Here is a 17,436-nt window from a genome sequence, read left to right as displayed (position 1 = left end):
GTTATTCTCATTGTCCCAGTGTTATAAGATTTGACTTATTCATTAAAACTATTTTGGATACATAAACCTTTCTGGGAACTTATATATATATAGACAAATTGCAGACTTGAATTATAGTGAAAGCAGGAGAAGCAAATATTCTTGGTCCTCATTATAAGAAAAAATTTTTTTTTCTGTTTGCAGCATCTTCACAATTATTTCACAGTGACCCTTGGAATTCCTGCTTGGTGTTCTTATGTCTTTTTCGTCATAGCAACCTTGGTTTTCGGCCTTTTAATGGGTCTGGTAAGAGATGATGCCAATTTTTTTTTTCTGTCTTTGTAGCATTGCAAACTATAAGCCAAGAAAGAAAAAGAAAATTAATAAGCATTCTTCTATGTGTAATGTAAGCACTTAAATAGCATTTTCTTGTTTTATACTACTTACAATGGTAATATGAAATATAATGGAAAATTCATTGATTATGCTCTAATTTTATCACATAAATATTCTGAGGAAGTATGCTGCTGTGCTGCTCAGAATATAGACAGTGATGGAAGAGAAAATATAGACTCTGCTTGAATTGTTCATCAGTTTTGAAGACAACCATGTCAGCTTTGATTTCAAGCTTTGCCTACTTGACCAGAGCACTAGGGTGATAGGTTGAAGGGGTGAATGTGTTTCTTGGGTAGATGGAAGATTTTCTTCTTGCTCGTGTCAGCTTTGATTTCAAGCTTTGCCTACTTGACCAGAGCACTAGGGTGATAGGCTGAAGGGGTGAATGTGTTTTTTGGGTAGATGGAAGATTTTCTTCTTGATCGTGTTCTCCAATTGAACCTCCAATCCTGAACAACTGCTTTTAAGCATGTTGTGGTTTTCCCAGAGTGGATGGTGCAAGATAATATAAATAAAACAACACAGTCATTGCTGTGGATAAAATTAAGATTCAGAGTGATTTCCATGTCTTCTATGGAAATGAAAATCACTCTCTAGTATGAGTGTACGTTTTCTCATAGATATTTTCTGGTGAGTTTTGGAATTATAAGTATATTCACATAACTTTATTTTTTATTATTTTTAATAGTAGGATTTTTAAAAAAAGATTATTTGAGAGGCAGAGTTACAGACAGAGGGAGGGACATAGAGAGGTCTTCCATCTGCTGGTTCACTCCCCAGATGGCTGCAATGGCTGGAGCTGAGCTGATCCAAAGCCAGGAGCCAGGAGCTTCTTCTGGGTGTCCCACGCAGGTGCAGGGGCCCAAGCACTTGGGCCATCCTCCAATGCTTTCCCAGGCCACAGAAGAGAGGTGGATTAGAGGAGAAACAGTCAGGACTTGAACTGGCACCCATGATGAGATTCCAGTGCTGCAGGCAGAAGCTTAGCCCACTATGCCACAGCACCAGCCCCTGTATTCACATAATGTTAAAGGCCACTATAAATATTTTAGCATGTTTTATTCCTTGATAAAAATAATTTATTTTTCTCTTAACCTATACTTGATCAATTTGATTGTATTTTAAATTCTAATTAAGATAAGTTCTTGAAAGTCTTTGTAATAAATACTAATCACATATCTTCTAAACTTTTCTGAAATGGGAAGAATTGATTACTAAAAATTTGTGTAAAAGAACAAACTTCTTAAAGTCTATCCTCATGTCTGTTTAAAGTATTTTTATATAATTTATTATTTATTTTTATTTACTCAAGAGGCAGAGAGAGAGAACTTTTGTCTGCTGGTTCACCAGTACTCCCACCCCCAAATCCTTGCAATATCTAGGGCTGGGCCAGACTGAAGCAGGGACCTGGGACTTCAATCTAGGCCTCCTATGCAGTGAGAAGAACCTATTATTTGAGCAATCCCTGTACCTCTCAGGGTCAGCACTAGCAGGAAGCTTGAGTTACAAGCCAGAGCCATTATTTAATCCAGGGACTCAGATGTGGAATGCAGGCTTTTTAACTAGTATTTTAACCACCATGCTCAATGCCTGCCCCTAGCAAGGTCTTGGTAGAAATAAGCTCAAGGGAGCAGGCATTTAGCCTAGTGCTTGAGACATCGGTCTTTCATATCAGGGTACCTGGATTTGATTTCCAACTCTGGTTCTTGATTCTTGCTTCCTGCTAATACAGGCCTGGGAGGCAGGATGATGGCTCAAATAATTGGGTTCCTGCCACTGAAGTGGGAGACCTTGGTTCTGGTATTGTAGGTATCTGGGGAGTATACCAGAGTATGGGAATTCTGTGTTTTTTTTTTTTTCTTTTTCTTTTCTCTTTCTTTCTCTCTCCCTCTTTGTATCTCAAGTAGTTAAATTTAAATATCAAGATTCTCTGAAAGAAATGGGGAAAATGGAGTCTTTTAAAATAAATATTAAGGCATGACCTCAGAGCTGCGCCTGCCCTCAGTCAGACAGAAAAACCTGACTCTGGGTGGGGGGTTGAAATAACAGGAGGTTAGGACTTAGTGAATGTGTGGAGCTAAGAAACTGAGATGGTGAAAAAAGAGACGGTGGGTGAGAGAACTCACGGAGTTCATGTGAGTACTCTCTAGAGAAGCTACAATTCGGTAACCTTGGCAACCGTTGGGCGACTGCAGGAGAATTTGAGCCCACACTGAGGGCAGGACAGATTCTTTGGTCCTTGGGAAAGAGCAGACAAATGATATACCCACAGGAGCCAGAGATCGGAAGCTGATTACCTTCAATTCTGCTCAGCTGTACCCTTCTGAATCAAAAAAAAAAAAAAAAAAAAAAAGGAGAGAGAGAGAGAGATTTACCACGCCTAACCTGAGTGTGTCACCTTTGGCACACCCTTAACCCTGAAGAACCAAACAGAGCTCTCTGGCCACACCCATCTCAAGCCTCTAAGGCTCCTCCAAAAGCAGACAGTCCACTTAATACAGTTATAGTATAACAAGAAAAAAGCACCTCAGCGAGGGAAGAAGAATTCAAAGAATATCTGCACAATGCCAAGCAACAAACACAGAAACCAAGGAAACAAGAACAAGGAAGACATCATGATGCTCCCAAATGAACATGACACTCCAATACAAGATTATGAAGATGATGAGACAGAAGAAATGCAAGACACAGAATTCAAAAAATTTATGATAAGAACATTTAGAAGCTATCAAAAACAAATTCTTGAACTTCAGAAATCCTTACTGGACAGAATAGAAAATCTCTCTTGTGAAAATGAAATCTTAAGGAGGAATCAGAATGAAACACAGAAACTAGTAGAACAGGAAAGTGTGATAGTGAAGAGAAATCAAAATGAAATGAAGAACTCAATAGATGAAATGGCAAACACGTTAGAGAGCCTTAAGAACAGAGTCAGTGAAGCAGAAGAGAGAATATCGGACTTAGAAGACAGAGCACAAGAAAGTATACAGTCAAACCAAAGAAAAGAAGAGGAAATTAGAAATCTAAAAATATTGTTGGGAATCTACAGGATACTATTAAAAAACCCAACATTCAGGTTCTAAGAGTTCCTGAAGGCATGGAGAGAGAGAAAGGATTAGAAGGCCTTTTTAGTGAGATACTGGCAGAGAACTTTCCAGGTTTGAAGAAGGACAGAGACATCCTAGTACAGGAAGCTCATAGAACCCCTAGTAAACATGACCAAAAGAGATCCTCACCACGATAGGTTGTAATCAAACTCACCACAGTGAAACATAAAGAAAAGATTCTAAAATGTGCAAGAGAGAAACGTCAGATTACTCTCAGAGGATCTCCAGTTAGACTCACAGCAGACTTCTCATCAGAAACCCTACAGGCTAGGAGGGAATGGTGAGACATAGCCCAGGTGCTAAGAGAGAAAAACTGCCATCCCTGAGTATTATATCCTGCAAAGCTCTCATTTGTGAATGAAGGTGAAATAAAGACCTTTCATAGCAAACAGAAATTGAAAGAATTTGTCGCCACTTGCCCAGCCCTGCAAAACATGCTTAAAGATGTGTTACACACACAAACACAGAAACACGGTCATCAATATGAAAGAAGGTAAAGGAAGGAAACCTCACAGCAAAAGATCACAGGAAGTTCAAAGGATATATTAGAAAATATCTTTGGGAAAATGGCAGGGCAAAGTTACTACTTATCAATAGTCACATTGAACGTTAATGGCCTGAACTGTCCAGTTAAAAGGCACAGATTGGCTGAATGGGTTAAGGAACAAAACCCATCTATTTGCTGCTTACAAGAAACATATCTTTCCAACAAAGATGCATGCAGACTGAAAGTGAAAGGCTGGAAAAAGATATACCATGCCAACAGAAATGAAAAAAGAGTGGGCGTAGCCATCTTAATATCAGACCAAGAAACTGTTAAGAGAGACAAAGAGGGGTGCTATATAATGATTAAGGGATCAATTCAACAGGAAGATGTAATGATTATCAGTGTATATGCACCTAATTACAGGGCACCAGTTTACTTAAAAGATATATTAAGGGACTTAAAGGGAGACTTAGATTCCAATACAATAGTACTGAGGGACTTCAATACTGCACTCTCAGAAATAGACAGATCAACAGGACAGAAGATCAACAAGGAAACAGTAGATTTAAACAACACTATTGCCCAAATGGGTCTAACAGATATTTACAGAACTTTTCATCCTACACATAAAGAATTTACATTCTTCTCAGCAGTACATGGAACCTTCTCTAGGATTGACCGCATACTAGGCCATAAAGCAAGTCTCAACAAATTCAAAGAAATTAGAATCATACCATGCAGCTTCTCAGACCATAAAGGAATGAAGTTGGAAATTAGCAACTCAGGAATCCCTAGAACATATATAAACACATGGAGATTGAACAACATGCTCCTGAATGAACACTGGGTCATAGAAGAAATCAAAAGAGAAATCAAAAACTTTCTGGAAATAAATGAGGACAACAGCATAACATATCCAAAACTTATGGGATACAGCAAAAGCAGTGTTAAGAGGAAAGTTTATAGCAATAGGTGCCTACATCAAGAAATTGGAAAGGCACCAAATAAATGGGCTTTCAATTCATCTCAAGGATCTAGAAAAACTGCAGCAAACCAGACCCAAATTTAGTAGGAGAAGAGAAATAATTAAAATCAGAGAAGAAAATCAACAGGATTGAATCAAAAAAGTTACAAAAAATCAGCCAAACGAGGAGCTGGTTTTTTGAAAAAAATAAACAAAATTGACACCCCATTGGCCCAACTAACTAAAAAAAGAAAAGACTCAAATAAAAAAAATATTAAAAAATAAAAGTTTAGCAGTTGATATTATAGTGAATCATAACTTGGTATAGCAGGATCACAACTCTAAGGAGCCAAGGGAAGCTTGATTTTTTTTTTTTTTATTATTTTTATGAGGCTGTGGGTGGGTCAGAGATGGATGACATGTGGGCATTTTAGCTTGAGTGTGAACCTATCAAAAGATGAATGAAAACTTCTTAGCATAAGGAGTTTTAGACTTTTATCTTTGAGTTTGATTTTAATTCCAAGAAATTGAATCAAGCCTGCCTATGAATAAGTTCAGATGGAAACTTAGATTCAAATAATCAGTGTAGGAAGGTTATTGAAGGCTTGGTTTGAAGAAAGAGAATTGATGCTGACTGTTCAAGTGATTATGTGAACCAGACTATTGCTTATTTATAAGAAGTTGAGAAGATCATTTAATTTAAAAAAATAATTTCAAAGCAGTAGGCTCATACATTTTGTGTTAATACATTTCTGAAATATAGCAGACATATATCTGTGCTCAAAGTATTATTTTTACAATTGTGAAATTTGTGAAACACTCAGCAACTGGGAATTTTGCCTTCAGTAATCTTTAATTTCATATGTACTTTTCAATTCACCTTTTCTGAATAAGTTATACAATTTTATTTATTGATTTTAAAATATTTATTTTGTCTTGGGACTCAGTTTCTTTTTCTTTCTTTCTTTTTTTATATTTTATTTTCTTAATTTTTTAAAGATTTATTTATTTGAAAGTCAGGGTTACACAGAGGAGAGGAGAGGCCAAGAGGTCTTCCATCAGCTGGTTCACTCCCCAATTGGCCACAGTGGCTGGAGCTGTGCTGATCCGAACGTGGGAGCCTCCTTCAGTTCTGCCATGCAGGTGCAGGGGCCCAAGCACTTGGGCCATCTTCTACTGCTTTCTCAGGTCATAGCAGAGAGCTGGATTGGAAGTGGAGAATCCTGGTCTTGGTCCGGTGCCCATATGGGATGCTGGTACTTCAGGCCAGGGCATTAACCTATTGCACCACAGTGCCGTCCTTCCCCCCAACCTTTTTTTTTTTTTTAAGATTATTTATTTGAAAGGCAGAGTTACAGAGAGGCAGAGTCATAGGCAGAGAGAGAGAGAAGGAAAGAAAGAGAGAGATCTTCCACTCACTCGTTCACTCCCCAAATGGCCACAACGGCCAGACCTGGGTCGATCCGAAGCCAGGAGCCAGGAGATTCTTCTAAGCCTCCCATGCGGGTGCGGAGTCCCAAGCACTTAGGCCATCTTCTACTGCTTTCCTAGGCCATAGCAGAGAGCTGGATCAGAAGTGGAGCAGTCAGGACTCCAACCAGTGCCCATAAGGGATGCTGACACTGCAGGTGGCGGTTTACCCTCTATGTCACAGCACCAGCCACATTATTATTAAACCATCTGTTCCAGAATAGTATTTTCTTTTAAGTTCTAGGATTATAGAGAAGTGTTCCTCAATTGTTTTTTTGCCTCTTAGTTATTTAGAGAATGGTATTTGTGTAGCATCCTTGGGTTTGCTATTGCTGCTGGACAAGGGTGCTTGAGTGTGGTTCTGAATGGCCTAGAAGAGCAGCTGCCCATGGCCTGCCCAGACTCCCTGAGGGATGACACATCTGTTGGGAAGTGCAGATCTAAAGGCTTTTTTTTTTTTTCAAAATATTCTCACCAACTGAGTCAAATTAAATGAGTAGTCTAGATAGAATGAATAAGGATGAAATTGCTGAGCATAGAATTTCCCAGAATAGAAGAATAGCAATTAGCTCCATACTAAGAGGCTTTGAGATGCTGTATTTCATAGAGAATCTGCAACCAACAGTTTTGAGATTCACCTGCATTTCTACTTCACAGAGTCAGTAGTAAAGGTGAGATCTTCAGGTGGGTGGTCCACTGCTCTGTGATGCCTTTGCCATTAACTGGGGACAGAAAGCAGAGCCCAGGCAGGCAGCTTCACAAAGCTTGGTTCTCATGACTCTTCAGATTCATTGTCTTGCTCTGAGTCTTCATGGAGTTCATCTTACATAGTGACCTAGAGGGACAGGACTTGTTCTGTGGAGAAGTGATTTGTTTATCAACTCATTGCTTTTCATATGCTCAGTTATTATGTTCCTTATGTGTTTCCTAATTCAAAAGATAGGGAGTCAAAATAGGGCTGCTAGTTTGATTTTTCGTTTGCTTTCTTGATTGAGTCTAGTGATGGATGAGATATTTTGCTAAAATTTTTCACATACAAATAAGAGGCTCAGGGCTTAGAAATAATGTATTTCAAACAACTGTAGGAGAGATTCTTAAGTGCATAGTCCATTTATGTGAGCATTCTGTAAGCATCACTTTCTGTCATCAGTGAATGTCTTCTGAAGGTTGGAACATAGCAAGGCTCTAGACAGTGAGAGAGCCATGAAGAACATAGATAGTGATTCAGAGGTCTGGCTAAAGTCTTTTTAGCACGAATAGTTCCATCACAAAACAATAAAAGGCCTGAGTTTCTTTTGCCTCTATTATGTAGTGTCTGTTTCAGTTGGTATTTATAAACATTGTCCAAATTTTGGTGCTTAAGTAGATTAATTTTCTAGATACAACTGACCAGTGCCTACCACAAGGTCTCCTATAAGAAGGAGGCTTGACCATCACCCTCTCTGAATGTAAATTCATCTGTCCACTTCACTTAGGTGCATACCTGTCTATACCTTTCTGGGTAGAAGTTCAAACCTGTAAGGTCCTTGCAGAAAATGAAGAGGAAGGCATCATTTTCCCATAGACTCCGTTTCAAAACCATGCCATTCATAGTGGCTTAGAAGGTAGCCTATTGTAAGGGAATGGTTCTTTAGAGCACAAGACAGACCTTGAACTGAGATAATTTGAAAACGTGAGAATATTTTCCTCCCTGTTTCTGAGAGGACAACTTATGTATGGAATTGTATACCATTAGATCATTAGTGTTAAAACAAACTTTGACAATAGTCTAGCCCAAATGCACTTCAAGTAAAAGAGCAGTTAAATAACTTGTCCAAGGTCACACAGTTAATGAGAGGCAAAGGTTAGGCTGATGTCTGTGAGCTTTTCCTAGGCCCTTATAACCAGCCAGCCCTCTCCAGGGCCCAGTTCCATCATATGTGCAACTTATTCCCTCCTAGGCTTTCTAAGAAATGCCTATATTTCTTGTCACTGTATGGTGTCTCCTTTTTGCATTGAACTACATTAGGATCAAGTTTTCTGCCATCCAGGTGGAATTCAGAAGATTCTAAAAGTATTCTATCCTATGAACGGCTAATTAACACAAGACTGTCACATTAAATATGGAAGGTTTTCTTTTTTTTTTAAGATATATTTATTTATTTGAAAGTCAGAGTTACACACACACACAGAGAGAGAGAGAGAGAGAGAGAGAGAGAGAGAGGTGTCCTCCATCCAATGGTTCACTCCCTAGATGGCTGCAACGGTTGGAGCTGCGCTGATCCGAAGCCAGGAGCCAGGCACTTCTTCTAGGTCTCCCATGTGGGTGCAGGGGCCCAAGGGCTTGGGCCATCTTCTACTACTTTCCCAGGCTGGATTGGAAGTGGAGCAGCCGGGTCTTAAACAGGTGTCCATGTGGGATGCCAGCGCTTCAGGCCAGGGCGTTATCCCACTGAGCCACAGCTCTTGCCCCAGATGGAAGGTTTTCAACCCTAGTCCTTCAATATGGAAATGTTTCCCTCTTTACTATTCAAATACACTTAAGAGCTTGCAGCTTATGGATCTATAACCCACCCACAGAGCCTTCCTGCAGCCCATTGCTCCACTTCACCTGGCATTCATGGATTTCTCTGGATCCTAGAGCTCCTGGGATATACCTTGGTATAGGTTAGGGTGCCTAGGCAGCTCTGCTACCCTTTCTCTCCTTGCTATGCCCAGAACCTTAATTGCCTCCTCATTCAAGCTCTCGTTCATGATCCTTCTGCATCCCATAACTGGAAGTATTATGTTTATTTATTTATTTTTTAAAGATTTATTTTATTTATGTGAAAGACAGAGTTACAGAGAGAAGTAGAGACAGAGAGAGAGGTCTTCCATATGCTGGGTTCACTCCTTACATGGCCGTAACTGCCAAAGCTGCGCTGATCCAAAGCCAGGAGCTAGGAGCTTCCTCTGGGCCTCCCACATGGGCACAGGGGCCCAAGGACCCGGGCCATCTTCTACTGTTATCCTGGGCCGTAGCAGAGAGCTGGATCAAAAGAGGAGCAGCTGGGACTAGAACCAACGCCCATATTGGATGCCGGTGATTCAGGCCAGAGATTTAACCCACTGTGCCACAGTGCCGGCCCCTGGAAGTATTATGTTTATATTTTAAGTATTAAAAGTCTTTATTCATTTTTTTATTGTGAGGTTCCATATTGCTTTACAATTAGGTTGCCATTTTTTTTTCTTCTTGCAAGACCTCCTCCCCTCAGATGGCAGTAGGGTCTCTTGAACTTACTGATCCACATATTGAGAAAACTAATCAATGAATATACAAACAGTAAATAGTCTTTAAAAATTGTGCTCATTTGATGATATAAAAGTGAATCAAAAAGCCTAGTACTTTGGGTTATTTAAGATTTCAAGGGTAGGTTAATCCTCTGCGTCTGGTGCTGGCATGCCTTATGGGCGCTGGTTCTAGTCCCGGCTGCTCCTCTTCCAATTCAACTTCCTGCTGTGGCCTGGGGAAGCAGTAGAAGATGGCCTAAGTGCTTGGGCCCCTACACCCGCATGGGAGACCAGGAAGAGACACCTAGCTCCTGGCTTCGGGTCGGCACAGCTCTGGCCATTGTGGCCATTTGGGGAGTGAACCAATGGAAGGAAGACCTTTGTCTCTCCCTCTCACTGTCTGTAACTCTACTCTCAAATAAATAAAATCTTTTTTAAAATAAATTTCAGAATACACATTAAACACAAACATATTAGTATTATTCTTATTTTAAAGGCATGGGTGTTATTCAAAGAGAAGTTATATTCTGAGTGTTAGGCACAAGAATAAATGTATAGCTTTCCTAAACAGGCAGCCTCTTCCTGTGTTGGATCTCTTTGTATTGTGTGGTACTATAGGGGAAAGAAAAATCACAGTTAGGTAGAGCGGCTCTGACTTATTCTAGCTTCAGTGACTCTGCCTTGGTGGACATAACCCATGAATTTCATCACTGTGGCCTGTGTTAGTGCCGGTGTGGAACACGACCTTGCAGTGATCCTACCCTGAAGAAGCTTATAATTTGTCGTGGGGACAGGAGTGTTTATTAGAAGTAGAAAGTGACTGGTGCTGCAGTCAAGGTCAGAAAAGAAGCCAGTTGTTCACTGTCTAAAGCAGGATTTAGTTCACATTGTTGAGTTTTCTCACAATTCATCTCTCTGGCGATGTCCTAATGTTTACTCTTAAGAGAATTCCCCTCTATTGGGGGTTTTCTATTAATGGGGGGGGGCACTCATGTAGCTGCACTCATGTAGAGTATTTTGGTTTGTTCAGAACAGTATTTTTAAAAACGTTTTAGATTTGGCTGAAGATTTGTTATTTTTATAGATACTTGATCCACTTATAGTGAGCTCTCTATAGACTTTTGACTTTGTGATCCCTGTTCTAAATTAATAATATTTTCCTGTGTTATGTCACATTTGAAAAGTAGGAAATTCTTAATTATATCCTTGTCCCTTTTGAAGACTCTTGACCAGCTGCTAATTATTTGTCTAAGAATACCTAATTTATAGAGGCAAGGCCTAATTTTGAGGCCCTTTGGTAATAAATGTCCTAACTACTTATTGTAAAATTACTTTTTCCCTATAGGTCTTGGTGGTAATATCAGAATGTTTCTGTGTGCCACTTCCAAGGGATTTATCTGAACGTTCTGGTAAGTATGATGAACTCATACAATACAGTTCTTTTAAAATTTTGAAGTTTGTAATTTAGTTTTTTGCTCATATAGATAGTGGGTTTTCCTTGATTTGCAAGGTGACCAAATCATCAAATTTCTTAAAATTGGTTCACTTGGTAGATTTCAACAAAAATTCTTTTTTATCTCTTTCTTAAATTAGGAAATATTTAATTTTGGTTTTTGCTTTTCCCCTTTATGTGCTGTATTAATCAGTGGACATGTTTTCTTTCATATGAACTGAAATGAGAATGGAGGGAGGAGAATCACATTTATTGAGTGTCTGTGTGTCAGTAGCATACTTACTCCCCCAAGTCCTTTTCCTGCTCTTTACTGCTTCTGGGACCAAATGGTCCTAGATTCACATGTCATTATTTCTAACTAGTTGGGGAACTTTAAATAAAGACTTATAAAACCTCATAATTGCTGTTGAATTTTATATGGGAGTTTAAGTAAAATCATAATTTTGGGGTTCTTAAACTTTTTGAGGCTTTGAGACTTTTATAGATAAACAAAAATAATCTATGATGGATAAAGAAATTGTGGTATATATACACGATGGAATACTACTCACCCATAAAAAAGAGAATGAAATCCTGTCTTTCACAACAAAATGGATGCAATTGGAGACCATTATGCTTGGTGAAATAGTTAGTCCCCAAAAAAAACAAATATCATGTGATCCTTTGAGTTCTTAAAAGTGACAAAAACTCAGTATAAAGCATCTTAGAGAAAAAAATGAAAATTTATTAGTTCACTCATCTGATAGTCCAAGGATGAGAAGTCAAGGATGGTCTGGCTTCAAGCATACCCCAGTTGTGTTAGGTTTTGATTTCTATGGGACTCATTCAGTGGCTGTCAGCTGTCCCAGCTCCCTGCAAAAGTCTGACTGTTGCCACAGACTCCTGGGAAGCACTCAGATTGACCCAGCTTGTTTTATTTGTGAACCAGTTGCCATGACTAGTGGGTTATTGAGCCTTCCACAAGGTGCAAAATATGAGGGAAACTTTGCTCTTTGTGTCCACATGCTCTGCCAGAGTCAACATAGTCGAGAGAATCTTCAGAGAGAGATGGATGGAGAAGCCTTAAAAGAGGCTGGAAAGCTGACCAGAGAATCTGACCTGTGTTATACCATAGCTTCAATGTAAAGAAAACTCGCTTCCCACAAATTTCAGTTTGCAGCTATACCCCCACTCAAAATATTACTAAGTTAACATTGCTTATTCAGAAGATGATTCTCTGTCTTCCACAGAGCAAGATCAGAGGTCAGAGGATGCTCATAGTGCTGAACAATTACAGGATGCAGAGGAGGAAAAGGATGATTCGAATGAAGAAGAAAACAAAGACAGCCTTGTAGATGATGAAGAAGAGAAAGAAGACCTTGCTGATGAGGATGAAGCAGAGGAGGAAGAGGAAGAGGACAACCCAACTGGCAATGTGGATGAGGAGAAGAATGACACCAATGACCAAGGGCTCCTGAGACAAGGCAGTGTGTCCCAGGCAGAAGTCGAACCTGATAATACTGATGACCTCCCTGAGCAGCCCCGTGTGGCTGACATAGAGGGTCTGGAAGACTCCTTGAGGCAGCGCAAAAGTCAGCCTGCCACTAAGGGACTGTAGGATTAATGATGCTCTTCCCATGAATACAGACCAAAAAATATGTCAGCTTCCCTCTGGTCTGCAGTTTAAACCAAATTCTTAATTTTTCTCTTAAAAGATGATCTCTAAGTCATATGGTTTCAAGGTAGTTTCATATATCCTAAGGGAATCTTCCAGATATGACATCAGTAAACAAAAGGACAACACAGTATTAGGATTTGTCTGAGAGCTTGGGATGGGAAGAGAGTTGACCAAAGGAGGCAACCCCCATGCTCATTAGCACCTTCCAGAAATAAGGCAGCGGGCTCCATACAAAAGAAGGTAAAGTAGCCTTTACTCCTGAGCATCCTCATTGTGTAGCAGAGGTTTGGCTTCCTCTTCTTCTGTTACAATTTGTTTTTGTCAAACGGAAGAAACATTGGTTACCACAGTGCGCAAACACTTTTTTAGAGATAGAAATTGAGAGAGCCTGCTTGGAAGTTATCCCAACCCTTTAAGTCTCCTTTGTTATGTTTTATTTGTTAGCTTTTATGTTTCCAGCTTTTTCACCTTGGGTCTCCAGGCTCCCCTTCTCTTCACTGTTATTACTGCTTAAGAGAAGATTCAGACAGCAGCTGGATTTGCATCAGCCACATTTATTCTGACTTAAGGGTGTAGATAATCAGTGACCACAACCCATGAAGCCATGAATGCCAGGCATCTAGGATGAAATGATATATTCTTCAAAAATTCAAAAGAAAGTAGAGATTTTACAGGATAGAAGTCTCTTTATTTTGGGGGGGCAAAATGTCATTATTTCCCCCAAAATTTCTTCAATAATATACTTTCTGAAGGAAAAAATCCTCTAAGTTTTGCCAAGACAAGGTATTTTTTGTGAAGAAAACTTGATATAGTGTTGTGTTGTTTTCATTTCAAGGGGTTCCCTGGCTCTTGTATTTAATATTAACTGAGAAACCATTCCTTATTTCCTTCACTGCTATGCTTTTGGTGAAAATATTAATAGAAGTCAATATCTGGAAGTGAAAGATTTGATTTTGTTTCCATCTTCCTTAATATTTTAGAGAATTGTTTCTTTGTAAATCTCTCAGTACTCAATCTACGGTAAGTTCCCAGGGATCCCAATTTCTTTTAAAAATTCTATCCGTCCACTTCCCCCTTCCTTGATTTATGTCTTCGAATAAATTCATAAAATTAGATTCTCAGCATATAAAAACTAAAGTCAATCTTAATGTCCCTTGAGTTTAGACAAAATAACAAGTACAGGTTTATGAAAATCAAAAAAGTTTGTCACCTTTAAAAAGCAATATGCAATATATTCCTATCTGCCTGTTTAGATAATGCTTTCTTTGTATTAACTGTGAGCATGGGGTTCGCTAATGCATGGGAGGTTCTGAAACTCTTTCCTCCTGTGGTTAAATGAGGTTGTTACAAACTGCACAAAGGAAGTTTCTAGAGATGTTTATTTTTCAATCTTTCTAGTTAACAGTCTTTAGCCCCAGTACAATGAGGTTCACTTAGCAGTTGTAACTGCACTCTTCAGAGTGTGACTTGAGGTTTGAGGCCATCACAGAATTTGTGGCCTAGGAGAGTTTTGACATGGGCCCCTCTTCTGCTCCTCTACACATCCTCACCCAGAATGCCACTATTCTCAAGGGGAACTTCTGTCACCCTGATGTCAGGGTTCTTTTCTGAGTCAGAGTTATGTGGTGCTGTCCTCCTGTCACTGAATTTCTTTCTCTTTCAATCCAAGAGGCAAGGTTTTCAAAGAAAACTAAGCTCAAATTCAGAGGTGTGGGAATAAGAAAGTTCTCAGAGTTGGCTTTTCTGTATAATCTCTCCCCAGACTCTTTGTGTACATATTCATTTTCTAGAGAAGTATTTCACTAAAGAGGAAGCAATCAAGAAATATAATCCACTTTTGCTTTTAAAAAATTTATTAACAATGATTGCACATATTTATGGGCCACCTAGTGACATTTCCCAACATATGTCTATAATGATTGCTGATCAAATTCACATTTCTCCTGATTTGACATTATTTTACAATTGAAGCCCTGGAGTGCCCCAACTTTGCTTTGTTTAATATTTTAAATATATATTTATTTTCATTTTTTATTTGAAAGTCAGTGAGATAGAGATCTTCCATATGCAGGTTCACTCTGCAAATGCCTACAAAGTCCAGAGTTATGTCAAGCTGAAGTCAGGAACCCCAGACTCATTCCCAGTCTCTCATGGAAGTGGCAAGAGAACTGAAGTACTTGAGCACAAGGTATACATTAGTAGGAAGCTGAATCAGAAGCAGAGGAACTGGATCTCAAGTCGGCACTCAGATATGAGATACAGATGTCCCAAAAGGGGCAGCTCAACTACTGTGCCACATGTATGCCCCACCTTTGTTTTTCTAAATGTAAGTTCTGATTGTATCCCAAATAGTACCTAACTTTAGAATTTTTTAAAAAATTCTTTTTTAGCCATACTTAAGAAAAATCTGGAGGGGGGAGAAAAATATCTTGGGAAATGGGATACCGTTAATGTTTAAATATCTGCTTGAGAATAATTTTTCTTCATTTTCTCTTTTTTAAACATTCTAACTAAAAGTTCTTTTACAAAATGGCCTGATATTTACATATTTAATTTGTTTCCAATGGAAGCCTTTGGATTTGTCTTCAATACTTATTGAATATAAAGCTAAAAGATCAAAAGTCAATATAAAATATTTATACTTAAAATTAGATCAACATTTCGGTAGGACTTTGTGGATTTTTTCCTGTAGATAATGTAATTAATGGAAAAGTCCATTGCATGGAAACATAATTTTTTTAAAAAATAAAAGAATAATCATGCTTTCTTCCATTGTAGTATCAATAATTTAATTACACAATGGTATTTTATGTAAATTAATATTAGGTGAGTGAAGTAAAAGTGACTATGAAATAAAACTGGATTTCAAAATGGGATTTTGTAGTGATTATATGTGGGTAGTTGGAATAGGGTAGCTTGTCTTTGACTAGAAGGGAAATTTGAAACTTCTAATTATTCTCTTATTGATGTCTTCAATATTCATCTCTTGCTAGATCTCCTAAACCAGCCCACTTTGCTTAGATACCATACTGAAACAACATATGGGTAATTTCATTTCTTACTCTCTCTTTGAAATATAATCATTGAACAGAATGAGGACTAGGGCCTATTCAGTTAACAGGAGTTTGTATTTCATGGACACTTATTTACCGCCTTATCTTGTGCATGTGACCCCTATCTGTTACTTTATAGTCCTCTTTGCACAAAGAATTTCAGATTAACTACTGTACGAAAAAGTGGACACATTTCCAAAAAGTTGGCTTTTGACAGTGGAAAAAACCAAATTTGGATTTTTGTGGTCCAAACCTCTTATTAGTATCTATGTTGTTGTTACATGATTTGGTTATATGTGAGTGTGCCAAACCTGTATCCCATAATGCCTTTGGGGTAGATGATGTAAATTCTTTTTAAAGCAAATGCTTGCCGTGTGACTTACAGCCAAGTCCTTTGAAGTGGAGCTGGTATGTTGCTTTACAGATAGAAAGAAAGAAATAGGCCAAAGAAAAATTAAAAACATGGAAAAGATAGGGCAGTCCTAAAATTTCAATATAAAGCTTTTGGTGGGAAGTTAAGAGAAAGGAGACAGAGACTGGTACTTTTGCTAGTATGTTGCAGTGGGTTGTCTACGTCATCTCAGTGTTGCAATGTTATTTCTGCCAGTATTATATATGTGGTGGTTGATGTATCCTGTCAAATATACCAACATCTCAAAAAGTATACATGTAAATCTTTTGTGCCAATAGAAGAACTCCTTTATATGTTATATCTCTTTACCTCAGTCTTAACGGTTTGATCCTCTGAACAAGATGATAACTTGTCTTGAAAAGGCTGGATGTGGAGTTACCACATCTGATAAAATCTGATGGGGCAACTTTGTGAAAAGCTTTTCCACAGCTAGAGGTCCAGTTGAAAGGCCTTTGATAGCTATAGCCCAGGCCATGGCCTTCAGATGACTTATTGTCAGAAAAGTTTTATGTAGACTATAATACTGTATATATGTGACTCATACAGCTTTGACTTGTTTCCAATGTAGTTTAATCATATTTAATAGATGACTTCTTCTGGAAATGCAATTTTTAATACAGAAAAACACTGCTTATTTGTAAAACAACGTATCATAAACATTGTTTATATTCTTTGTAGTAATCCGAGTTAAAGCCCAGTATATACATGTTTTCTCTTTATGTATTTGCTTCCTCAAACAGCATCTGCAGCAACTAAAATGAGAAGTCAAAATCTGTGTTTCAAGCAGTACATTGCCTGAGTTACAATTCTTTTGTTCACAAAATTGTACATAATCCTTGGTCCTATATGTTTTCATTTCAGTATAAATTTCCATTTTCATCAAACCTAATGATACTGATGACTAAAAACAAAATGGTGTATTGCTTTTCATATAAATATTTTCACAAAAGCTATTTGCATAGGCAGTGAAAAAATACTAATTTTTTAAAAATAATTTTCCTCTGTGTTTAACCTTCATCTATTTGTTCATTTCCCTGTCCTCAAGTTTGTGAAACTCAAACCATGTGCTTTTCAGCTCTTCATGGAAGAGTCCAAAGGCTCTTGCATTGTGTTGCCCATAGAAATGCACTGCACTTAACATCTCAGGTTTGTATTCTGAGGTCTCAGGTTAGCTAGGACTGGAGCAGATGCCTAGTGGTGCTACTACTC

At 38.4% G+C, this 17,436-nt stretch overlaps 1 protein-coding gene across 1 annotated transcript in view; it reads left to right on the top strand.

The window, feature by feature from the left end:
- The window catches only part of TMX4 (thioredoxin related transmembrane protein 4), a 55,936-nt gene extending 38,796 nt beyond the window's left edge, over positions 1–17,140 (top strand). Inside the window, exons 6-8 of the mRNA XM_002710979.6 lie at positions 184–285; positions 10,998–11,061; positions 12,335–17,140. Coding sequence (XP_002711025.1) covers positions 184–285; positions 10,998–11,061; positions 12,335–12,702 — 534 coding nt within the window. The 3' untranslated portion in view covers positions 12,703–17,140. The remainder of the gene's footprint in view (positions 1–183; positions 286–10,997; positions 11,062–12,334) is intronic.
- The last annotated feature ends 296 nt before the right edge of the window (positions 17,141–17,436 follow it).

Source organism: Oryctolagus cuniculus, chromosome 11 (assembly GCF_051225735.1).
Source record: "Oryctolagus cuniculus isolate XC-2025 breed Fujian yellow rabbit chromosome 11, ASM5122573v1, whole genome shotgun sequence".
NCBI lineage: Eukaryota > Metazoa > Chordata > Mammalia > Lagomorpha > Leporidae > Oryctolagus > Oryctolagus cuniculus.
The sequence above is the reverse complement of the archived record's forward strand: the minus strand, read 5'-3'. Positions and strand labels throughout refer to the sequence as shown.